Source organism: Halichoerus grypus, chromosome 2 (assembly GCF_964656455.1).
Source record: "Halichoerus grypus chromosome 2, mHalGry1.hap1.1, whole genome shotgun sequence".
Lineage (NCBI taxonomy): Eukaryota > Metazoa > Chordata > Mammalia > Carnivora > Phocidae > Halichoerus > Halichoerus grypus.
The window spans coordinates 197,254,006-197,280,733 of record NC_135713.1 but is presented as its reverse complement, the minus strand read 5'-3'; the positions used below and the strand labels follow the sequence as shown (position 1 = coordinate 197,280,733).

The 26,728-nt window shown below is 38.7% G+C and overlaps 1 protein-coding gene across 4 annotated transcripts in view; it reads right to left on the bottom strand.

Moving 5' to 3' along the window:
- CEP112 (centrosomal protein 112) overlaps window positions 1-26,728 on the bottom strand; it is a 422,424-nt gene that overhangs the window by 191,155 nt on the left and 204,541 nt on the right. For all 4 annotated transcript variants that reach the window (XM_078065962.1, XM_078065964.1, XM_078065965.1 and 1 more), the window contains exon 20: window positions 11,524-11,706. In XM_078065962.1, the coding sequence (XP_077922088.1) occupies window positions 11,524-11,706 (183 nt within the window). The remainder of the gene's footprint in view (window positions 1-11,523; window positions 11,707-26,728) is intronic.

The following is a 26,728-nucleotide window of genomic DNA, read 5'->3' as shown; positions in this document are numbered from 1 at the left end:
GGTATGAACCATATTACCCTCCTTTTATAACAGATGTGCAATGCCTGTTTCCCCAGAGACTATAAGCTAGAGGGCAGGGATTGTTCCTTTCTTAATATTCCAAGGTCTAGTGTAGTGCCTGGCACACAGTAGAAGCTCAACAGAGGATGTTAAACGAATGAATGAATAGTCCAGATGTGAAAATGATGATCAGAGATACGAAGTGGGTCACTCAGGTTTAAAGGGCCAGTAAGTGGTGCAGACTGGCCAGGAACCAGCATTTCTGTCTTCATATTTGATAAGAAATTGGTGATTGCTTCCAGGTCCATGATTTAATTATCTACTGGCCAATGATGTCCACATTCCTTTATCTGGAATCTTGACCTGCATATCCAACTCCCCGTCTGACCCATCTCCATTTGGAGGGTAAGACTTCAGACTCAGCTTGGCAACAACAGAACTCTTGCTTTTGCTTTCATTCCCCCCAATCATGCTCATATTTGACGCCACCACTTATCTAGCGGCTCAGACCAAAACCCTAAAGCATCCTCCTTCCCTTACTCCCCATACCTAACCCATCAGAAAGTCCTACTGGCTCAAATACATATGTCATACAGACATCCTGACTGTACACAATGGCCACAGTGGACCTCAAACAACATGAATAGGATCATGTCATGTTACTGCTAAAAATCCTCTAATTGTCTTCCAATCACATCTCAAATGGAATCTCAATTCTTCAAAGGCCCTGTCCTTCCCTGCACCTCCTAAGCTCATGCCATCAGACCTCATTTTTAATTTCCTGAACACACTAAATTTATTCTCCTCCAGGGTCTCTGCATGGGTCTCTGTTCCCTCAGCCTGGCTGGCTTCTCATCCATCAGATCTTTCTTAGTTTAGATAGCTCTTCCCTGGAGAGGTCTTCTCTGATGGCCAACTCACACAATCGCTCAGTCACTTGTCTGTGACTTAACTGCTCTGTGTTAATTCTCCACCTACCAGTTATGGCTATGTGATGTTCTCCTTATTACTTCGGGGGTTTTTTTGTGTGTGTTATCACCTGTCTCCCTCCATTCAAGTGTGAGTTCCTTTAGAGCAGAGGACTGGTCTCTCTTGTTCTTTGCTGTACCCAGAGCAGGAACTCCCTTAGGGCCAGTGAGGCAGTGCCCTGTACAAGCCTGGGACAACATTCAAATGCACCAGGATGGGAAAAGCACCTCCTAAAACGCCTAGCCTCAGGACCTGGTACAGAATAGCACTCAAGAAATCTGTACTGGATAAATGAATCACATGGAATAAAGCCTTTGTCATAAGGAAATTCCATATACAGAATTCTGCCTAATTTTTACAGATAGGAAAATGTATATGGAAAAAAATTTGATTTATAGATTATCCGAAGAGTCACAATTATAAAAGTGTTGAAGTCACAGAGTTCTATTTTGTCAATATCCATATGGAACAATGAGACTTAGAAAAGCAATCAGAATAGTTAACAATAATTATGATTTTCAGAGGACATTTATTCCACTATTCTTGTTTCTAAGTTGAATGACTTATTCTAAGAAACGCCAACTTTATAGTAACAGATCGTGATGTTTACTGCAAGTCACTAGAAATGATCACAGAGAGGTAAAGTACAAGAGTGCATGTCCATGTTTCCCGAAGTCTGAACCAGCATATGCACAGTCAGGATTGACTTTAATAGGGGCTGGCAACACAGTGTACCTCTTGAATTCATGGCTTTTGTCTAATGACAGTTTGGCATCATTTTTGAATAACTGAAGAACAAAAGTTTTCAGACCTCACACTCCACTTTTGCTGCACATGCCAACAGCACTTTATCTGGAGCTACTACAAAACTTGCCCAACAAGTGAGAATAACATTTACATTACAAAAAAATTAGCTTTTCAGGAAACATTTGGTGAACACATGCATTTTGTACATTAAATGACATCTTTGCAAATAACAAAATAAATAAGGTCCCACTTGACCGCAGGGATCTGGGGTTTGTTTCATTAATAAATACTGACTTAAGGAGCAAACTTAAGATGAATGAATCACCAGTTTAATTTTAACCTTTTTAAAGACCTGTAACTTTCAAGTCCTTCCACTGGAAAATTCCCTTGTTTTGAGATGCTAGGCCTGGCTGGACTGGTGGTTTCATGTTCACTGAAAGCTCCTCTGTCCCACAGAGTGATGATATCAGTGGGAGACACACGCGCACGCATACATGTGCGCGCAAGCACGCACACACGTGCACACATACACACATGTGCGTGCAAGCACACATGCATGTGCACACACATACACACATGTGCGCGTGAGCACACACGTGCGCACAAGCTCACATGCGCGCGAGCACATGTGCGCGCGAGCACACACATGCACACATGTGCACGCAAGCACGCGCACACACATGTGCGTGCAAGAGCACGCACACATACACACACACGCGAGCACACATGCACACACACACACACACATGTGCATGGAAGCACACACACACACACACACACACATACTGCAAGATTAATCCTGCCTTGCAACTGCCCCCACTAACAAAGGAAGAGACCCCAGATCCAGGCCACATACTTCAGCAAACTTCATTCTTGGAGGATGCCATTAACTCATTTTCAAATATTACTAACACTTTCAGGCCTTGACCTCATACCTAAGGAAAACAAATCAAAACGAACCAGAAAAATAACACACACTTTCAAACCCTCCAAGTTTAATTATGTATTGTTTCTTCCTGATTTTTTGTGATCTTTCTCCAACGTCTCAGTACACAAATGCCCCAAAATATTTGAGAGGTCAGGTAACAATTATAAATAACTGTCAGGTAACAACATAAAACAAGTGAAGAAAAATAAGTTTCACTGAACTTTAATATTCGTTTCAACTGAAAAACATTACCTCAAGTTTCACATTAACCCACCAATTTCAATGCTTTTAGTCTCAATTAGGCCAATTTTTGTTATCTAAACATTTTCTCCTATTAATGATATTTTTCAAATATTTTCTGTACACAAATTAAAGTGGCTTGAAAATAGACTATTATTTTCATGTAGTTCTTTTGCTTTCCTCCTCAAACATGAGTTTAAGGCCTCCCTGATATTGATTCCTGTCACTTTTCTCATGAGAAATTCTCAGGTGTTAAATATCTTTCCTATCATGCAACTAGGCATGATTCCAATTAGTCCTGAATGGAAGACAAAATGACAGTTTAATAAGCTTCAATTTGCCAACTCTTTGAACATTTGATGATATCATCATTTTGCCAATCATTTCTTGCACTTTGGCTCCGACCTCCCTGTCACAAAAAATTACCTCAAATATCTAAATAAAGACATCAAGGATGTCTGAGAGAACTGAGTCAGAAATCCAAAAATGACTTTTCCAAGACATCAAGAAAGAAGAGTTATTCATCCAATATTTCCTCAAAGATAATTTCTGCCAAGATTCTTAGTAATTTCATTGAGGCAGAGGTGAAAAGGACAAGAGCAATATGCTAAAAATAACTGAAGGCATTTTTCCTTATATCAATGGGAATGACATTCAGTATGTGGAATAACAATTCATCTCTGGGGTATTTTATGTAAAAAAAAAAAAAAAAAAAAGAACTCATCTGAAAAGCTCTCATTTTGACCACAGTAAGTCTAGAACTAAACAAAAACTGCATCAATGTAAATTGTTTTTGAGGATTCTAAAGGCAACACATTTTCTACTTATTCCTTTTATTTCTATCAAGAAAGTGTCCCAGTTTGAACTTACTTTTAAACTGCCTTCACCTCATTTCTAAAAGGTTTTGACGAGCTGCGGTCATGCAGTAAGGATCATGATATGGGTTCCTTTAGGGGAAAAATACTAACATCGAAGTCTTTGAGATTTAAAAGTTCATTCCATAAAATGGAAAGGTCGTATATAATATTCCAAATTCATATGTGAATATAACAGATATTCACCTATAATAAACCACTCACAACAAACCATATTTCACCAGTACCAAATGCAAATCTCAAATCGATTTTTATAGAGACTGGGTAGGTCCATTGACTTAAAAACTTCCTGGATTCTTACTCTAGACACATCTTTTAATTTCAGCAATAATGTAAAAGCCTAAAGTAAACCCATCTCAAAATCATATTCATTTTTCTATTCTACAAATTCTGAAATTTGTGGGAAGGAATTCTATTCCAAATAAAATATTAAGAATTGTATCTCTTCAGAGTTTAATTTGCCTCAGAAGAGAGACACAACCATGGCTTGTGGCTCTGGAGAAAGTTTGAAACTATTGGCTAAGTCTTGATTTGGATTTACATAGTCTGAGTTATGGGTATCAATATTTTAAATCTAGCAATGTATCAACAATCCAAAATTGAAAATATAATGGAATTTATTGCTGAATAAATGAAATTCAGAGACAACGAGCTCATACATAAGCAGGCATATGGGGGCAGGAGACATTACCATGAGTCTTAACTACACTAACGACTAGTTATGTAACCTTGGGCATTTTACCTATGCTTTCTGAAACTTTTCTCATCAATAAAATGGAATAACATACATTCATTTTACGAGCCAGGTAAGAAGGTCAGAACAGAGTTTCCAAATGTGAAATTTAATCCTTATCGAGTGTTGGAAGGGTGGAAAAAGGCAATGTAATGTAAGGGACCTAGCAGAGAGCCTGGAGCAGGGGAAACACACAATAAATATTTGTCACTCCTGCTGCTGTTAAACACAAACAGGCATAAAAATTCAGTGTTGTTCTAGGAGGTACTGCTTACTAAAACTGGAACTCACGCAGCATGATTCAATTATGACTTTGCAGCAACGTCAAGTATGGCGAATCACTGAAAGAAATGCAAATTGCGATGAGAATCTCAGCGTGGGGAACAAAGAGTACCAGTGTCTCCCTCTCTCTCCTGCTAGGCAAAGATTCACATGTAACCCTGCGCCTTTCTTGCCAAGCCCAAGTCTCTCCCCAAATCTAAAATCTCTCTTAAAAGAGGCTGTGAGATAGAGAACGAGCACTGAATTAAGATTAAGAAGCCCTGGTTTGCTTGTTCTGTGACCTTGGGCAAGATAATGTCCTTGAACCAGAGGTTCTTTACCTGTAAACCGAAAATAATTGGATGTGGTCATCTCTTGACTCAATCTGGCGATGTTACTGCTGGATGCTTAGATACCTGACATGACTACAAGGTGCGTGTCCGTGCGACAGCCTGTACCCACAGACTTGTGCTCCCTTGCCAGCTCCCCAGCTTTCACCACTGAAGAGTTCACCACATTGCACCCCCTATTTTATGCATCTCCAGCATTTAATTATTACTTCTTCAAGAACAACTTTAATATTTCTAAAAAATCTATTAAGTATAATGAGAACAAAAGACAGATTTTTAAAGCAACCATTCAATTGACACGGAGTTGTTAATTCAAAGGGAATACTTGATGTTATGATTTGAAAGGTTTGTCTTTAAAAGGAATATTCTTTATCTAGAAGTGGACCACAAGCCATGGAATGTGGTTTCCATGGTAACTGCCACATTTAAAAAATATGCACAGGACTAAAGATACACTGTATAATACTTCTACAAATGGATCATTCCTAGAGAAATCCATTTCCTTGTCTCAGCCTGTTTTTGTTTTTTCAACTTCATATAATTCTCTCCACAATGAGGACCAAGTTGAATTATTTATAATAGTTTAATTATAGGCATATATGCTATTTTTGTGCTTATAAGATGAAAATAACTACAGAATTTTAGAATTATAATGGAAAAAGAAAGCTAGTGATCTATGAAAAATGTAAACGTTACTTGAAAGGTCATCTCCTATCTTTTCTCCTAACGTACCTAAGAAACAGTATTCTTATACACAGAAATATATATAATATATAAATAAAACATATTATTAAATTCATATGTAATCCTATTAGACAAACCACCACTGGATACTAGTAAACAAGATCTTTGCATCGATGCACCTATGTCAAAATATGATAAGAACTTGGGCCTTATTTGGAAAATTCTACATAACCTATGCTTTTGGTATCAGAAAAACAGTATTTCCTCCACAGGCTTGTAAAAATGGCTTAGTTAGGAAAACCTCTGTTTATATTCTAAGTGAATGCACTAAGTTTTTGACCTATCTTAAATGCAGAACTTAGATAATACTATAAAACTTCATCTGAAGAAAATACATTGAAAATTCAAATGTGTGGTTTTACCATAAGTCCACCAAAAAAGTCTTTTTTTTTTCAGAGTAATAAAGTAAATTGTTAAAAACATCTTCCCACCAACTCTGATGTCTGACATTAAACATTATGTACATTGCAGCAAAAACCCACTTAATACTTAAAACACACTTAATTCCATTCCTCTTTCCGTCTAATACAAATAAGTCAGTTTGGGGAGTAAGTACCCAAGTGTGATTGTACACAGCTGGAAGACCAGGCAACCACTCTGATGTGACTCCGTGTGTCACTAGGGACAGGAGGGGAACAAAAAGAAGGGTTACATTAACAGCAACAGCCTCATGACGTTGGGGGAAAAATATTTACATAGTTTGGCTTTTCCAAGTGATCAGTCCAGTTCGACCCAAAGAAATAAAAATACTTATTACCTCAAAACCAAGTAAATGATGCTAATGAATAAATATTGATGATGAAATACCAGTTTGGTTATGTAGGTAGAAAGCGAACTGTTTTAGTATGGATAAAAATATCCTACACTCCTGGACCAAATTACCACTTGATTTTATTTCTTACAGTTTTCCATAATATAAATTCAGAGGACAAGAGAATCAGACAGAAGAAAGAGAGTAATGTTCTTGGAAATTAACAGTAGGGTATTAACTCTTAAAACTATTTCTAATTCAGCCATGCTTCTAATTTGTACTTCCTAAAGATATTTTGTAAGGGTTTCAGGATCAGTCATAATAAAAGTACTAGAATTTGCTAGGCTCATGACTTAAAATATGCTTTCATTTGATTCATAATATGTACAAAATTGGATCTCCTGAAGCAGGTGTGTTTTTTGGTATTGAGAATGATGGTATTCTCCATTAATTAAAATGAAATTTGGGCACATTAAAATAAAACCGGCTAATTACATTTTGTGAAAGTACTTAAAGAATCTAAGATAGTCCCACCAGATTTTATTTCCAAATGTCTTAACATATAGAGATCATCGTCAGTTATATTGGTCAGTGTCCTTTGTACTAAGTCCTGTGTCATCAATTTCTCTCAGAACTGAGAGCTAGAAAAAAAATGAACTAGTCTGATTTCTTTCATAGAATTACACAGTTTATCCTGTTTCCCTCTTTGCTGTGGCTTCTAGGTGAGCTCAGAGCTAAAACTTGTACTTAACTAAAGCATTTTTTTTAAAGTATAGATTTTCTGGTGGGGTTAATATCATTTATTGCTTAATGACTATTTTCAGTTATATATTACACCTGTTTAAGTGTGTGTTTATTACAAAATGCTGCCTCAAATCCTTTTTGAAAGTGGTTGGCACATAAAGAAATTAAACTCAATGTTTTCAGTGAAAAAAATGTTCCCCTAAAAAAGCCCAAAGACCATGCATAGGTTTAGCAGAAATGTTCAGAACATGCATATTGCTAAAGTCATCCATAAGTAATCCTTGAAAAATGATAGCCAGTATTCAACCCACAGCACGCAGGTGCATACCCAGTTTATAAATGGACATTTTTATTTTGGGCCCAGATTACCAAATTCATGGAAAATAAAGTAATGTGATTGAGATATAATTTTAAAAATTAAAACTGTCTTACCACAAATATCTTTTCTGGAAAATTTTTTTAAGTAGAAGAGAGAAAGAGGAGGATTTCTGAAAATCCTACATTTTAGAATTAACAATAGGGCAGCTTCTTACTGTGAATCAATATGGCAAAATCAAGATGATCTGTCCATTTAATTATGCAAAACTCATTCATATGAGCATCATGATTCTCAGTTTAGGAAATCAAGAAAGGCATCGAGACACCAATGTTAGGCAAGATCCAATGTCCTATATACAAATTTTAAGTCTGATGTAGTTTTGGATCTCGTGATAACCTTCTCCAAGTCTGCCGTTTTCATTTGCCTACTATACTGACGGCGGTTCACAGTAGCTGCTGTGGTTACCCTGAGTCTTCCATGTGCCTGTACCTCAACAGGTCACATAGACAGCTGTCCTACAATGGTGACCCCACCTCTGGGGCAGATCACCAGATGCATATGCACCATTCACTCTGGCAACAAACATAAAAGATCAAGAATCTCCAAGTGGTTCAGGGTCCTAAAAGAACAACTAAGAGGTCAAAGAACCTAAGTTCTGTTTTTCTTGTAATTCAAAGGAATAAACTGTAGAAATTCTTTCACTACATTGCAGTTCAAAAGGAAAATGACTCACAGAACCACCATGTTAGAAGAAGCTCTCCTAAGATGGTCATAACAAAACTATAAATTTTCTTTGTATTAAAAAACATGATTAAGTCAATCAAATCATCCTCCAAATTAATTTCAACAAGAGGGATCTGGCAAATGAGAAATATTTGACAATAAGGTTGTAACTTTCTAATATGTCTTGATATCTACTGATCTGGGTGCTTTCTCTTGAACATTATGACCCTAGGTAGATACCAGGCTGACTATATTGTATGAGGGTGGTAAAACTTAATGTGCATTTTAACAAATGTAAGCATCACAACATAAAATATCCTACTTGACTGAAAATCAAGTTATGACAAAGATATAATATATGCATAGAATAATTAGCTAAATGCACCAAATCAAATGAGAGAAATAGTTAATTGTCCTTAGTTGCATTACTGTATCTTAGGATTTCTCCATAAAACAGAAATTACTTGAGTAACAACTAACCTGTAATAATTATACAGCATATTCACCAAAAGGGAGTTCCTCTTTGATATATGATTCACCTGATGGTAGGGAACTATACTTTACAATAATGGTTTTCTTATCAGTATACAATACATTATGTACTTGGAAGAAGCCAAAGGTAGATTTCTAGTATTTTGTCTGCATTCAGCAATCTGATGGAAGAAAAAGTGACAAGCAAAGCCATAGTATCCAAAATAGGTACTTCACTGGTCCTCTTTTGGTTAAGTATTTCAAACAGCCCTTTTTACAAAATGGCCTCCATTGCTAAATGGGAGTAGCCAAACGTGAACTGAAAATCAAATCTCTCTGGATCTAAAATTAAAAATTATACAATCCAATATTTAAGATACATCACACATGTATCAAGCCACAAAACAACGATATGAAAAAAAAAAATCTTCTATTTTAAAAAAATATATATCCACTTGGTTTTTTTGAAATTTATGCATTGAATTCAGGACTTCAAAGGTATTATACATTACATTATTTAAATCATAATCATGAAAAGATATATTTGGAAAATTTAGATCTTACCTGAAGGAAACTCTGAATTAATATCCTCAATGAATAACCAAAATAAATACAAATTATTAGCATTTTGGTATATATGATAAGGTTTTTAAAAATATAACTTATTGGCAAAATTTTTTAAAAAATACATTCTCTAAAAACAACCAAGTTTAGCTTACACAGAAAATCATTTTCATTCAGATCAAGAATGCATTTAGCCTGAGTTTCCATTGCTTTACTAGCATTCGCATGACAGCAATTCCAATTGTTCCAAGAAAGACACAAAATAGGAGAAACACAATCCTATGCTACAGCATTTGAAGAGGTCATATGGTCCTCATAATGATTATTTCAGTTAGAAGAAATTCAATTAAGAACCTTATTGTACTCTCCCTGAGGCTTAATTATATGTAATAATTCTAAAATTTCCCTTTTGTTATTGCATGAACCGCACCCTATATATGGCAGATACGATGTACGTAAAATCACAAAGATTTCCTCTAAATTTGGCCTCCGCTACTGTCGGCTTTCCACAACAGCACCAAAATAGTAGGAAGTTATATAAATTAGTGTATTTTATTGTATCAAGTATTCAATTTTACTCTGCAAACACACCCTACACAGACTCGGAACCCAAATACTTTATCATAGAAGACAATGGTGAGGCTAAGCATCATCTTTGAAGGAGAACGTAAGTTTGAAAATATTCTTAGTAAATTATACGGCTAACAATCAGAAGATCAGCATATATTTTATAAAGGCTCTAATGAGGTTGGTGGCAAAATATAATACACATTGAGCAGGAACCACCTGACTCTGCTGGTACCATGGTTACTACAATGACTACCTTTTTAGTTAGCAAACCCCCAAAAAACAAATTGAAAAGAGTTTTCCTATAAATGTATATTATTGACAAAAAAACCTCTGCCGAGTATACTTATAGTGCCCCGGTCATTCTCCGAAGGTAAAAGACAACTCAAGGTCAAATGAAAAATAACCAATAACTCCTATTCTTTGCCTTACCACCTCCCGCCCTCCACCCAAGAAATAAACATCTTATTTAATCAGTAGTATTTTTATTGCTTAGATGATCATAAAATCGTTTAAACACATGTCATCACAAATAGAAGGCTTATTTCATTGTTTAAAAATTGTATTATTTGGGGAGACAGGATAACTAGGAAGAAGCTTATGGGTGGTATGAATAATATGGTTAGGATTTCAACGGAAAAAGAGGTATTTAGACCTCGTATATGACATGGTTTTATTAGAAAAGAAAATTATCTTTTTTTTGTTATCAATTGCTCCTCAATTTTTCTTTAATAAAATTTCACAGCAATCTCAAGAGGATACACTAAAGGCCTTTGATTATATATACCCTAAAGAACTTATTGTACCACAAAGATGCACACACCCAATAAGATTTTTTTTTCATCTGAAATTTATAAAGATAATTTTCCATGCTGACAGTGCACATTTCATCCATAAGTTTGAAGAGTCAAATGCTACCACAGCTGGGGGTTATTCTGCCAAATGGCTTCCAACAGGGACTACAGAGATGGAGGCTAGAAGGCATGTGCATGCGCATGTAGGAATAAGCCACAGACCTGATGGGAAATAGCCCTTCTCTGGAGTCATTTTTATCAATTACCATCTGAGTGATCTAATCAAATATAGAGTCTAATGAAAAAAAAAAAAAAAGCAACACCAGGAAGGAAAAGCAAATATTAAAAGAGCTGCTTGATTACCTACAGAGATTAAAACAAAAAGCAAGGAGTGAGGCTGATATATTTCATAGGGATTTGCTGAGGCTGAGGGGAGGGGTAAGGGGCAGATACCTTAAAAAAATCCATCATGAAAGGAACTGAGACAAGATTATAAAAAAGGGGCCAAGTTATAGCGCGCCATGGGATTTTTAATCTGGCTACCTGTGGTTTCTGTAGTTAAAGCCTTATTCATCCTCAAAACGGGGGGGGGGGTGGGGAGAAGAAAACAAAAAAATCACATTTATATGTCAGTATTGCAAATGATCAAACAGCGTGCACCAACAAGAATAATAAGAAAACACTAAACGCTGATGACTTTTTAAAAATAGATACCCGTTTTATCAAATATTATTGATAATTACCTGTGAATCTCGTTTCTTGAACTCTTGGATTTGATTTTCGTGCTCCATATTGGCAGCGCGAAGCTGTTTTTCCAGGTTTTCAATTTCCCGTTCATGGTCTCGGACTAGGCTATCCTTCTCTGCGCTATGCTGCTGTGATAGGTGCGTCTTCTCCTGTTCATGCTCCAGCTTCAGCTCTACTATCTGATTGGACAATGAGGAGGACAGTTCATCAACAGAACATCCTTGTCGTCATGACAACTCATGGACAGCTTAATTTTTCTCTAATTTGTCCAAGTTGAAAATTTTATTTTTGCGTCATTATTACCTCACCCTTGAAATACTCTCATGGGGGGGGGGTGGGGTGGGGATTTTATCCAAACCTCCTAATATTCAAGACAGTTGGGCATATTCAGGAAATCGTTCTGCAATCTGTTGACATAAATGCCTGAACATTGAAAAAAATTATGTCGAACGCTAGGTATTTCCTACCCAAGAATTCGGGTATTACTGATCAGCAATGGTTATAAATGGTTAATAGGCAGTACGCTTTGCTGTTTGCTTCAATATATACACGTAAAAGCAGCAATTAAATCGGTCAGTTTTCTTTATGATTTTCAAATAAAAGCTCGAAGCTAAATATGCATCTGGATTATTGTATATACAGTTGTCTTTTTAAAAAATAAAATGATAAATTTCAAAGCTCTATTATCTCGTTGTCAGCTACGGTATACCAACATAAACAGATGTTATGTGCTCCAGAAGGGCACCTGCTGTGCTGCAAGCTTGCGCCATGATTTCATAAAGAGCATTCTATTCTCGGGATCCTTTCCCAGTCCACTCCACACTGGAGACTGTGACCTTGGCCAGTCTTAGCCTCTCCCTGCTAGACTGAATGGCAGCCCGAGACCAAGGGCCTGGTTGCCGCTGCTTTGATACTAATCCTCCCAGACTGTGCACAATGGCACCCTACCTGGCCTGCAAACTATAGCCAGCCAGGCTGTCTTTGAAGCAGGTGATGAATAGGGGACTGCAGGAAGCCAGCTTCCCCCGTGAACTCCAGGCCACACAGCTGCTAAGAACAGTCACTTGGATTTTTCTTCAGTTTTGGTGGATTTCAGGGGAAAAAACTGCTGCTATCTAGAATATGTTGTGTTATTTTCGGCGTGAGAATCCATCTTCAAAAAAGCTAACAGTAGGAGCCTGCTCCAAATCGATCTTGTTTCTTGTTTCGTGCAATGAATCACCAGACTACCTTATCTTAAAGCGATAGCATTCATTTCTCCATACGTGCATGCTACACTAGATTTCAGAAGTTATTTTCTTTTGAGATTTGAAATTCTCATCCTTTAATTGCAAAAACACAAATTGAATGGGCTTATAAACACAGGTTTCAACATTTTTCCTTACTGTGATTTTTCTTAGAGTGGAAAATGAACAGGAAATGTCTGACCACTTACAAATGTATTATACTATGGAGAAGAAAGGAAAGGATACCCACTTTTCATTATATACACTTACCAGAACAAAATAATGTATAAAGTAATATAGAAACATTTATTTTGCATCTGAGAACAAAGACACATTCTAGTGAATTTGTGTCTATTTCAAATTTAGGGATCTTTCTTCCCTATTATTCTACTGCTGGCAATATATAGAAAAAATAATATACACATCTTCTCCTTATATACCAAGTAGTAAAGTTTTCTTTATTTAAAATTAATGTGCATGTTTTACTCTGATTCACACAACTACAATGTTAATCCCAACAAAAGAGAGAATTTAAAATTGTATTGATATTACTGCATTATTTCAGACATCTGAGTTTATGAATTATTGAGTTAGAATATTTTTAGTTCTTGGACACATTATTATTTCTATTCAGTGTTACACTACCAAGCATTATTATAATAAATTTATAAGTTTTAGTTAAAATCATTTAAGTATGTTAACACTGAAAAGAAATAGATGGAGGTAGAGAGTACTACTGAGATCTGATTCTCAAAAGCCTCAGAAAAATTGAGAGAATGGGTGGGATTTAAAACAAAATATTCTACATGCTCTAGGGAAAAATAACCAGTTGACCTGTAATTAAGGCAGAAGGATTACAGAATTCTTCCCCCAAGAAAAAACATATGACCAGAAGTCGCTATGAGATCGTTAGTAATGGTGCTGCCTCATTCTAGGCTCTAAATAATGTACTTGCAGAGTAACTTTCTCTGAGTTATTTGAAGAGCTCTGGTAGACTGATCAATGACCCTGCCCATGCTCAGATTTCAGTTTATTCATTTTTAAAAATTAGGAACAAATGAAATAGAGATAGTGGAATTTTGAGCATAAAGATAGATGTTCATAAATTATTAGTAGTTTGTCATTTTGTCAGGGCCCATTGTTCAGTGACGCTAGTTAATGAATGAATAAATCTCAGGGTTGCCGGAACCTTTTAAAGTGAAATAAGCTCAGGTTTATCTGCTCAAACCAACACTACTTGGCCAACTTCTCGATGTTATGAGCCCTTTCTGGTCTTTGCCTGGGACTCCTTGCTGTTAGCATCATCTGGCAGACATGTCTTCTCCTAATAAACAGTAGAGTCCAGAAGAAAAACCCTAATGCATCTTAATGATGAGATTCATAACCACAAAGGCCATCACCAAAATGGATCTGTGTTTAAATTCAAGACTGTACTGGTCCCTAGCCCCCTCCATATAAGTAAATGTTAAAAGAGTTTTTTGGCTTTTCCAGTTCAGTCCTTTACTTGTAGGCATATCTCAATGGTAAACATGAAGTAGGGTATCTTCTTTATCTTGGACTACTACATACTTTAGGTTGACCGACAATAACGTCTAGTGGAGTTAATGGTGATCAGGAGGTTGTAAATCATGGAAAATGTGGAGGATGTAAAAGTATACAGCATACTCAAAGATGAATGTTCAGTGGTCAATGAGGTCTCTATGTTAAGGTGATATATCCTACAGGGGTGAATAGGATGCACAATCACCAAGGAACCTGCTTAAGTAAAGGCCAGCTAAAGAGCTCCCTGTAATACAGGAGGGAAAGCTTTAAGTTCCCTAATCCAAAAGCAATGGGCTGTGCGCCAGGTAACTATACTGGCTATGTATGTCCACTCAACATATATTAAAGCAGATTGGCATGTCTTCTGGGGGAGTGAAGTGAATAGCCCTCAAGTGTAAGTATCTGGTAGCATCTTGTAGTCTCCTGAGATGCTGAGCTTGATGGCTTGATGGCTGGGGTCTGGGTGAGAAAATGGCTTTATTGCCTAGAAACTATTAGGTTGAAATTGTCATTTTTGTAGGTCAAAATAGGAGATGGTGCTCCATCCACTATGCTACCCCCCACAACACACACTAAACATGAAGTTCAAGAGTGAAATTTTGAAGTTCTGAAGTCCCTGAAAGTGCAGCCTTCCATCACAGACTAAATCATTTTGCAACCTGATGATGATGTCTTCATTCTAACTGAGGCTTCATGTAAGTGTCCAAGAGCAGAAGTACATTCCAGGCTCTGAGAAAGACCAAGATGGAACCACTAGATAGCCCAGTCTCTGGGCATCCTGGAATATATATTTTTAAGTCCTGGTAACTGTTTTAGAGTGAAATAAGTGCTCACAAATGTGGCCCAAACACCTTTTAATAATCTCATAAAGAAAAAGCCAAAGGGGGTGGAACAAGTCATTACTTCTCAGTACACAACCCATAGAAGACCAATACATCCCAATAACACACCTCAATATCAGAAATTCCAAAACCAGAAACATAAATTATGCAAGTGATAGAATGCATCCAACACATTTTTTTTTTAATTTTTTATTGTTATGTTAATCCCCATACATTACATCATTAGTTTTAGATATAGTGTTCCATGATTCCAACACATTTTTAAAAAGGACTTCGGGTACAAAAATACTAACTAAAATAACCTTAAATAGAACCAAATTACAAAATCTATATTCTACAAGCCTTGACAGAAGAATAGATTAAAACTATAGGAAGGAGAAAAAGAGGCCCCCCCCCCCCTCCATGCTCTGGCTGGGAAAGGAAGAAGGGGAAGGAGTCTCCAGTTAGGACCCCTGGGGATAGATGTGTCTTATAACTTAATGATAGCTGCTCTAATTCCAAGTGAACAGAAGTATGAAAGTTCGAAGAGTTTGGAGAGATGTAAAGGCTACCTAGGCAATACAGTGTCAATCTTAATCCATGAAGTTTCCCTGTAACACCCTGACCGTCAGTAACTCAGCTGCTGCTGAAATGCTCTTAGCAATAAGCTAACAACTGGCTTCCAAGGCTACCTATGCCTCATGGTGAACACACGTGACACTGGAACTTCTGAGTAAGGACAGATGAAAAATTGTGAGAAGAACAAAACAAATGTTAAAAACAACAAAACATTCACTGGCAGCAACCCAACAAGGAAAGAGGGCTATCACATTGGCCATCCATGTCAAATGGTGGTGGTGAAGGAAAGAAAGAGAGGTTCTGACCTGGTGAGACATACCACTTTGTCCCTTCCCCCAGAGGCAGAAGTGCTGAGCTGAAGTAGTACCGAGGAAGATCTTCTAAGGGGAGGGCGAGAAGGGTAATTGCGTGGAGGAGAAATGGCTGCTGGGAAGAGATGAATAAAACTGAGAAAGTGAAAAACTATGGCTGGTTCTGACAAAGCATAGGCTTCAAAGCTCCCATTCAAAAAGAAAAAAACCCTCCAAAACAGAGGGCAAATCCTGAGGGAGGACCTGAGTAAAATGTTAAAAGACATAGCAGATACCGGCTTCTCTAACAAAGAGTTGCTCACAGCCCCAACTAAGTTCTCCTCCTAGTTCTTATCCTAATCTCAAGCTGTAGAAGGTAAATGTGACAGAATACCTATGCCCTCAAACCAAAACTCAGAGGAAGACAGACAGGCTGAAAATAAGGGCAAGAAAAGGAGTCAGAGAGAATTCATGCATATTATACCAAAATGAATAGTCGATCTGGATAGTGCTGCTCACTTAACGTCCAAGTGAGATGAAACGAAAATGCGTCTGGACAGCTATAAAAATACTACATCAAGTAAAAAAAAAAAAAACTTATTAAAAAAAAAAAGGGGTAGGATGGGGGGAAAAGCACGGAAGAAAGGTAGGAAGGCCCACCATTCTTGAGGGAAGAAAATACACCTTCATAATCAGGAACAAGTAGAGTTGACAGGGAGACCTAGGAAGACCATGAGGGTGATGGGAGAAGAACCCAAAGACGAGAAGATAAAACAACAGAATTAACCAAGGACTAAAATAACCCGATCACAAAATTAATTCTAAATTAGAAGCAGCAATCAACTGAATAAACATGGCTGAAAATCAAATCACTGGCCTTGACAAGGGACTTGAGATAATGAAAGAGACAGAGAGGATAATGTAGAGAGAAAACAGCAAAAGAAAACCCATGTACATGCAGATATATCAGAAATTTTTCCTGTAATGAATGAAGAGCTAAGTGTGTGTATCAAAAAAGCACACTGTATACCAACAAAAGCTGTTCTTCATTGAGGAAAATAACAGCTCAGGAATACCATAACAAAACTTAAAACTATTGAACCCAAATCATTCTTGAAAAAAAAAATATTTGAGGATAAAATTCAGGCAACCAAGAGAAGACTAGAGAAGCTGTGTTATGGGCAATGCTTAGTGCCAAAATACACTGGAACACTATGTACAAAGCTTTAGGGAAGAGACGGTCACCAGAGTGTGTTATGCCAGGCCCAAAATAAGGAAACATACAGTGATTCTCAAGCATGCAAAAATGCAATAAATACAACAACAATGATATGCCCTTCTTGGAAAAAATGATTTAATGATGAAATCTCAGCATTCAACAGATGAAACAAAATAAAGGAATCCACTATGGGGAAGTTGTGCTAAAAGTCTTGGTGGTGAGCATATAAATGATTTAAATAAAAAACTAACTCTATGTAATTATGATAATCATGGTTACAGAAGAGAATACAAATGTTATAACCCTCCACAATATCTAAATAACACTATAATTGACAAAAATAGAGTAGAAGGAGTGGGTGGAAGAAGGTTTAAGCATGTTTATTTTTTTTCTTGTAGTGAATAAACTAATGCTCTCAAAATTGAGCCATAAAATTAAAAATGACTCTAACCTCATGTATTTTTTTTTTTTAAGAGAGTGAGCGTGCACATGAGCGGAGGCGGAGGTCATGGGGGGAGGGAGAGAGAGAATCCCAAGCAGGCTCCACTCTCAGCGTGAGCCTAACGTGGGGCTCGATCTCACCACCCTGAGATCACAACCTGAGCTGAAATCAAGAGTTGATCGCTTAACTGACTGAGCCACCCAGGTGCCCCAAACCTCAATGTATTTTTAATCTTTATTTCTTAATCTTCTAAGAAATCTCCTCTCATATGGCAAAGAAACATTTTTTCTAAACTTCAGAAATTCCTTATTTTCCTTTCTTCTGCAACTAACTTCACATAAAATTATTTTAATAAAAGTAGAAAATATAGCATAGTCTCATTTCTTAAAAAATGTTTTTGTCTATATATCTACGTACCCTTCTATTTATCTATGTCTCAGAAATTTCAGGAATTATACTCATATCAGATTCACAGCAGTCACCTCCAGAATATAAGACTTTGGTGGAATTTCTGCTTTCTCCATTGTGTGCAGTACCATGTTGGACGGCATTTACTTGATATTTTAAGAGCCCTTATCAAGGGACATGGTCTCCCTTCAAACACACAGGCTCTGGGTCTGTGAATTGTGAACTGAGATCTGGAAACTTAATGAAGGACCATGATTTTCTCCAAGTGGAGAATTATCTAAACTTTACTTGCCAGCTCTTGACTTTTTCTTGATGTTATACAAGTAGTATTCTCATTGGTCTCTGCCTCTCTTATCCCTTAACAACATGCTCTATTCACTATCGCCACAGATCCCTGCCAGGCAAGACACTTTGATTGCCTCTCAAGTCTTGGGGCCCATTACTTGGGGGTAATCACTTCGACCTTCATATGACATTCGAGTACCTTACCTGGTGTCTGCCATTTTGGAACCCTACCATCCTACTGGAAGTGGGCGGCCCAGTTCCACAGCAGCATCTCCTACTGTCGGTCCAGCACGTGGAGGAAGCCACGACGTAGCTGCTCAACAGTATCAGGCCCCCACCATCAGTGCTTTCCTCAACACCTCAGTGAAGGCAGTATCTTCTAGCCCCTCCCACGGGGTAGGTTATCTAGTCTAAAGTAACAAAATCATGCTAATATTCTCATTTTCCTGAGACTTTTGATCTCTTCCTCAATACTATGCGATGGCAGTTCCGGCATCTCCTCCCTGGGTCAATTTGAATGGAGTAGTAGGGAAGACCACTGCCTAGTAAAAGCATCAACTATTGTAAATGTGCTACCTTTTTTAAAAAGAGAGATGAAGATCAGTTCAAATACCGTGAGCAATTATATGTATCAGGCTAATAGTTCAAGGGGTACTTTCCTTTAAAGGGTGAGCCATTTAAAAACAAAAAACAAAAAACAAGGATTTTTCAGGGAGTAAGAGCAGACCTATCATGATGAGCACTGAGTAATGTATACAACGGTTGGATCACTACATTGTACACTTGAAACTAGTATTACGCTGCATGTCAACTAATGGGAATCCAAATAAAAACTTAAAAAAAAAATCAAAAATGATAAACCTAAGGACATACACAATCTGCTCTGAGCCTTTGGGATCAGAGTAAAAATTCAGCACAAGTCAGCACAGAAAATGCCACAGTACAGTCTGACTTTATGAACATCTTAATAGAAACAGGCACCCCCCCCAATAGTAAAAAGTCATGAGTGTGTCAGGAGCACAAGAAGAATTTGTCATTTGTGGGTGGCCATGTGGCTCCAGGCCTAGATGATACCCACTACAACAAAAAACCCATCTATGAAATCTGTTTATCAACAGTTCAGTTTAGTTATGCAAGTTTTCTTTTTTTATAAGTTTAGTACTACGGTGCTAAGTGCTATTCGAGATGGAACAAGGACCTGCCAGCACATAGAGCTGGTTCTCCTTTCCTTCTCTAGTGAGCCATCAACAGCCAGGGACACGGGGCTGCTGAAGCACAAGGGTTGAAGGCCGGAAGCACACCAGTGGTCATGGAGGAACGCTGGGAAATGCCGCGTGTGTGGGAAGCTAGTACTCTTCTCAGCAGTTTCCTTCAACACTTCAAAATACTCACCCGGCACCCACAGGGCATGAGTGGCAATAATGACCCTGAGCTTTATTACTTTTTGAAAAATTAGCTACTATTTTCTCTGCCAGATCTCAATGAAAACCCAGGAAGGATTCATTCAGATAGTCAAATCCTTCAAGACTTTTCTTCGTTGTTTAATGACGGTCAGTTCAAGCCACTCAACCTTGAGAAAATTCATTAACTAAGAATTCACCCTCTTAGACAGAGTTCAACATTTTGGGGGAAAACATGTCTTCACTGTACTTTTTGTTTTAATTTATTTTACTTTCTAGCTGTTCCTCTAAAACACATTCAGTTTTCTTGACCTGGCACATCACTGCTGCTGAATGAATAGGAAATATAAAAATCATCAGAGTTTCCTGGCTAGTATGGAATTTAGAAGGACAAACAGATCAACCAGGCTATAAACTCCAAAATATGGTTTTACTTTCCTCACATCACCTACTCCAATGCTCCACAATCATTTATCATTTTGAATGGAACAGGGAGCATTCGGGAACAGTCGAACAACAGAAGTAGTCAGAGGGTAACTACTTCATCTTCCTTATCTTCAGCTGACGTGTCTACCTGCCTAGTCTGCCTTTCCTGTGACTTGAGTGGGTGGCCATCCTCGTTGCCACCTCAGGAGAGCCCTGCCATCTGCACCAACGCCATCCCCTCTTGCCAAATTAAGCACTTGCTCTCACAATCAACACACCACTGCCTCCATCATCACCATTTTCTTCTCCAATGGATCATGCTCATCAACAAACAAAAGTTTGTGCTTATCTCATTTTCTAAAAAACTTTCCGTTGACCCTACATATCCCTCAAGCTACCACCTCATTTCTCTGCTCCCCTTTCTTTCAACATTCCTCAAAAGGGATGCTCACATCCCATTCTCAGTACCCCCAGGCTTTTGTTCCCACATTCCACTGAAACTGGCCTTGACGAGGTGGCAAGAGGTCTTCTTGCCAAATCCAATGATCAGTTCTCAGTCCCCATCTAACTTCCCCTCTTGGCAGCCCCAGAAACAACCGGCTGCTCACTTCTTCCTTCCAGAAACACTGACTGCACATGGCTTATGGGAAACAAGACCTTCTTAGTTTCCCTGCTACCTCACCGGCTTCTCTCCCCAGTCTCTGTTTTTCTTCCACCTCCCCATCTCTGAGCACTGTAATGCCCCTGGGCTCAGTCCTGGGACTTCCTATCTCTTCTCTCTCTACTCCTGGGTCCATGTCTGTCACCATCATTCACCTGGTTGTTCAGCCGAAAAACTGACGAGTCCCATTTTGAGTTCCCTCTTCCCCTCATACTCCATTTCATATCCACTAACAAGTCCTTGCTGCCAAATACATCCTGATCTGACCACTTGCAATCACCCCCACCACACCCCTCCCCGGGTCCCAGCCATGGTCATCTCTCACCAGACCCCTGCAATCTCTCCTAACTGGCTCCACACCCCCACTGCATCCCTGACAATTAATGCTCCACACAGCAGCTAGAGAAATCTTTTTAAAACTCAGACCAGATTTTGCTCAAATGCTCCAATGGCTTCCTGTCACACTCAGAATAAAACCTAAACTTCCCACCACAGTCCACAGAACTTGATATAAGCTGCCCACAGCTTAACCTTGGCTCCTAACACTCTCTCCCTGGCTCACTCCATTCCAGTCACATACCAACCCATTCCCTCTGCACGAAATATTCTTCCCTTACTTCATTTTGTATGGTTTCCTCCTTCCCTTCATGCAGGTTTTGAGTATCACTTCTTTAGAGCCTTTCACAGGCCGCATATAAAGTAACACCTTATATGAAACAACCACCCTACATAAAACAGCCCTTCACTCTAAACACCTTATCCTGCTTTATTTCATAGCAATTTTGGGAGAGAGAGAGAAAGAGGTGTTGCTGTTGTGTCCTCTACCATAAGAGCAGAGACTCTATTTTGTTCACTGCTATATCCTAAGCACCTGGAACAATGGTTAGTACAAAGTAGGTGCTCAATAAACGTATGTTAACTAATGAATGATTGGAAAGACATTGCTTCTATTGCAGACTTCTAAGGTATCTAGAGAATGGGAGTCATCAACCATATCACTATCTAGGGAACATTTTTATTTTTTACTATTTTTTTTTTTTTAGAGAGAGTGAGCATATGAGCAGGGGGTGGGGCATGGGGGAATGGCCCAAAGCGGAGTGGGAGGGAGAGAGAATCTTAAGCAGGCTCCACACTCATCACAGAGCCCAACGTGGGGCTTGATCTCACAACCCTGAGATCATGACCTGAGCTGAAATCCAGAGACAGACGCTTAACCAACTGAGCCACCTGGGCACCCATAGGAAACATTTTTAAAATGAAGTATCCCTAAAATACAACATTTATAATTCATATTAAAGTTATTGAAAAGAATTGTGTTCATCTTTGCCCTCTTAATTCCCACTCCAGATAAAAGTGCCATTTGTTTTAACCTAGATGAGAAAAGTTACAAACAAACAGGAAGAGGAGGCCTGCTTTAAGTATACCTTTCACTAAGCATCAACACCCATTCTATGGACCCAGGCTCCTAACGCTTGACCTGGACCCATGGGCCCAGGCTCTACGGCTTCATAGCCTGGGTCTCTGACTCTGGAGACTAACATCCAGGAATCCGGGCGCTCTGCCTATTGCCGGTAGGATCAATCTGTGCCTTGCAGCATCACTGGATCAGGACTGCATTTATCTAGACCATCACTGAAAGAGCAGAGGGGCTGTTATGTAGTTAAGCCTCAAAAATTGTGTACTACAATCTGGAAAAGGAAAGCCAAACCAAAAGACTTTTAAAAAGAGTATTATAAAGTGAGCAAAAGAAAACAGAGAATGACAGAGCATACTTGATGTACAATGAAGTACACACATGTTCAGAAAACAATAAATCCTACAAAAATCCATTTTGGAGAGTTCTTAGGGAAACCCACAACTTCATGGTCATTAACCTCATCGGGGACCTTGCTACCAAAAAAGAAGTTTCACCAAGTTTTTCTTGTCAGATCAGTCATGCGATCACCACAATAATATCAAATAATCCCCACTTCCATCAGCTCTGCTGTCCATGTAACTCCTCCAGTGTCAGCAAATGATCTCTCCTCCTCTCTCACGGAGGAAAACCTCCAGTAACAAGAGCGTCCTCGGTTTCCTGCTGCAGAGCTACAAACTTCCATGTATCTGTCCTCCTCTCCGCTTCTCACTAGTTGCAGCAGAGGCCTGCCCCTCCCCTCTGAAGCCAACACCTCTCCCTGGGCCAGGGTCCCCGTACCGCTCCATCTCCCTGGGCACCTCGACTAGTCATGTCTTCCCTCTCTCCCCTCTATGTCTTGCTTTGTACCGTATCCTTTCCCCGGGAGGCTAAATAGTCTAACGTAACAGAAGCCCATGTTTTTAGACTATATTACCTAAAACATGGAGATAACTAAAATATTGAGAGGAAAAAAATTGGGATTTGCATACTGTCTGCTAATTAAATATCTCAACTGATCTTAAAACTTCCCAACTACTTATCTTGTATAATTTTGTCTCATCTTTACACTGTCTTTGCTACCAAAATATTTTGAAGTTTCAAGTAAGAGTAACGTGTAAGCAGTTGGTCCTTCAGTGTTTTTTATGATCATTCACAGTAAGTATTTATTCTTCCCCGAGAATTCGACTACTTGTTTATCTGTTGAACTACATTTCCCTTTAAAGGCTTTGTAGTGAAAAGAGAAGATATAAAATAGAAGACTAAAGAATGATACGATGGATTGCCAAAAAAATCTCCATAGTTCAGGAAATCCTAGCATGCCTGGTTTGTTGTTTGTTTCCAGCTTGAATGAGGTTTGTGCAGACAATTAGAATTGTCTTTTTGTTCCAATGGGTTATACAGGAAAGAAACAGGAAATCTTGATGAAAGCTTGGGCTTTACAGGATATTTGTGTGAGTGTTTAGCCCATGTGTTTGATGTTTTTCTCTCCACATCTGCCCACTTTATGCCTGCATTCTGGCTAAAATATTTTAAAATACCACTTTGCTTTTTTCACTTCATTTCAGTTCCTGGCATGATGCTTTCTATATGGGAGGGGGCTCAAAAATGAAAACTGAATAAGGAAACTGAGAACCCAAAAGAACAAGTCATTCATTTCCTCTGGATGGCAACTCCCTCATTATAAAAATGGGAGGATTAGGCCAGATAAGTGCTTCTAAACTTTCCACCAAAGTACCCCTAGCAGCAGTGAAAATGAATAGCACCCCTCTGGGGGATCTTGAGGGCATAGCCTGAAGCAGCCTCTGCAAGCTGGAGGTTTCTTTGAAATGTCCTATTTCATCTTAAAAATTCATGAGAACTTTGCATTTTTCAAAACAGGAAAGTCTCTGTTTGTTTTAATATGATTGTTACCTCAGTAGTAAAACTGCTTCGCTTTCCCACAAAATAATCAAGTGACTCCAACCTTCCAGGAAGCATGTGTGCAGCCCCACACACACCCTGGCGCTGGCTCACCACCCCAGAGATCACCTACACCAGTCTGAGTGTAGACAAGGGCCTGGGTGACAAGCGTCTACGTCCCCTTCCAGTGTGAGATGCTAGAACCATATTTCACATTTTATAGAAAAGTCTGACAGAATAAGAGAAAAGTTGTCACACTTGTACAAAATGGCAGCTGAGAAAGCAGGCAGCAGCCCTGGAGACAGACCTGCAGCTAGACAGGTACCTAATCCAGAGATGGCTCCATCTGTCACGAGACACACACACGGGCTGAGGGTCTAATCAGGCAAAAGAACAGAAAATCACAGAACACTGGATTCGAAAGGGACCTTAGCAGTAGGACAGCACCCCCCCCAAATGCACAGCATCCCCCCACAACACTCCCGACGCCTACTTCGAACTTACTTTCTCGCAAGATAAACCACTGTACATTTGAATAATTCTTTAGGAAAGAACGACTTTGAAATGACTCAAAATATGCCTCCCCATATTATCTACACCTGGGTTCAATTTCTGCCTCCTGGAAGTGGAAGGGGAGTCCGTTTAGAGTGGAGGTTAGGAGCATGGCTCCATTTCAGGTTCTGATTCTGTGTGTGGGACCTTGGACAGGTCACTTAGGAGGATGAGCTTCAGTTTCTACAACTAGAAGATGGGAATGATACGTAATGGTCTCTGCCTCACAAGACCACTGTGAGGTGGGACATGGCTGAACGCATATAGAGCATGCAGAAGTGGTACGTGGCCCCGAGCCAGTCCTACTAACTGCTGGCTATTGGGATATTCTCACACAGACCAATCCTACTATTTCCTAGATGACAGACCTTGAATTTAAGAATAAATAGATAGGCTATTCTCCTTAGTCTTGTTTTCTCTTGGCAAAATTCCTTTAAATATTCTCTCTGACATAGTTCCAAGTCTTTCTATATTCTGGAGACTTTCCTTTGAACATGTTTTTGTCACTCTCCTACTTAAAATGTGGCGACCAGAACTGACTTATTCTTTATGTGATGTGACATGTAAACAACGGACTGGGCCCATTATGCCATCATCCCAGGCATGTTTTTCTGTCTGCCTTGCTGTCCCCACCCTTTATACCCCTCACCCACCCCCACCCCTGCCTTGTATTTTTTGCCAATAATTTTTTAAATCTAAGCATAGGATTTTATATTCAATCCCATTGAATTTAATCATCTTAATTTCAGCTGTTTAAAGCTTCAGAGTTCTGATTTTCATATCCTACTCGTTAACCGCTCCTCTGAGCTCTAGGGAAGCAGGGAACTTTACCTCTGTCTCATCATCCAGTGACGGACACACTTAGAAATCTCATTCAGGTTGACACTGGTCATTCAGAGATGGCCCTTTGAACCATCACTTAGCCACATAAATGCACCAATATCGGAGCCATGTTTTCCCATATTGCCTACATGAAGGACCTTACCATATGGCTCAGTGAAGTCCAGCTATACTTGCCTTATCTACCAGCCTGGCCCCCCGTTCAGAGAAAGAAATGAGCTTAGTTTAATCGGCTTCATTTTTAGTGAACTTGTGCTAGCTTGTAGGGATCACAGCTACATGCCTATCATTTCTCATGATAAACTTTCACAGTAAAAATCTTTACAATTTGGAGTGGTCTGGGGGAATACTGTTCCAGTTAATAAAATTTTATGTTGGAAAGGGTTTTAAAAAGTTGGTATATTATCACATCAATAAATATTCTCTTAAAATCTACTAGCTCATATTCCTCCTCCTTTTTCTTTCCCTAGTGGGTTACTGCCTGGGATCTTCAATCTCAACACCGAGTCTAATGAACAGGCCTGTAGTTATAGGAAGAATAAAATGGGTGAAATCACCAAGCTCTGAGAGATCCTCATGTGAGTTTTTTTTTTAATTCCTGTCACATGTTTGCATGACACTTGTATCATTTACCCCTTTTCATGAAAATGAAGTACAGAAAAATTAATGCAACAGCATGTAGTTTCTTCTTCTTTTTTTTTTAAGATTGTATTTATTTATTTTATTTATTTATTCATGAGAGACAGAGAGAGAGAGGCAGAGGTGGAGGGAGAAACAGGCTCCCTGTTCCCAGACCCCCGGGATCATGACCTGACTGAGCCACTCAGGCACCTTTTTCTCTCTTCCTCTCCTTCTTTCTTTCTTTCTTTCTTTCTTTCTTTCTTTCTTTCTTTCTTTCTTTCGTAAGAGAGAGAACACAAGCAGGGGGAGAGGGAGAGGGAGGGAGAGAATCTTAAGCAGTCTCCATGCCATGGAGCTGGACATGGGGCTCAATCCCACAACCCTGAGATCATGACTTGAGCTGAAATCAAGAGTCAGGTGCTCAACTGACTGAGCCACCCAGGCACCCCAACAGCATGTAGTTTCTATTAATAGTATCAATTCTTTAAAAAATTAATTTCCCCTATTAAGTATTTTTAAACAAGACTATACAAAGACAAAACTTTGGTAGATTTTTAAAACTATCATTCTGAGAAAAGCCTTTGAAACTTACAT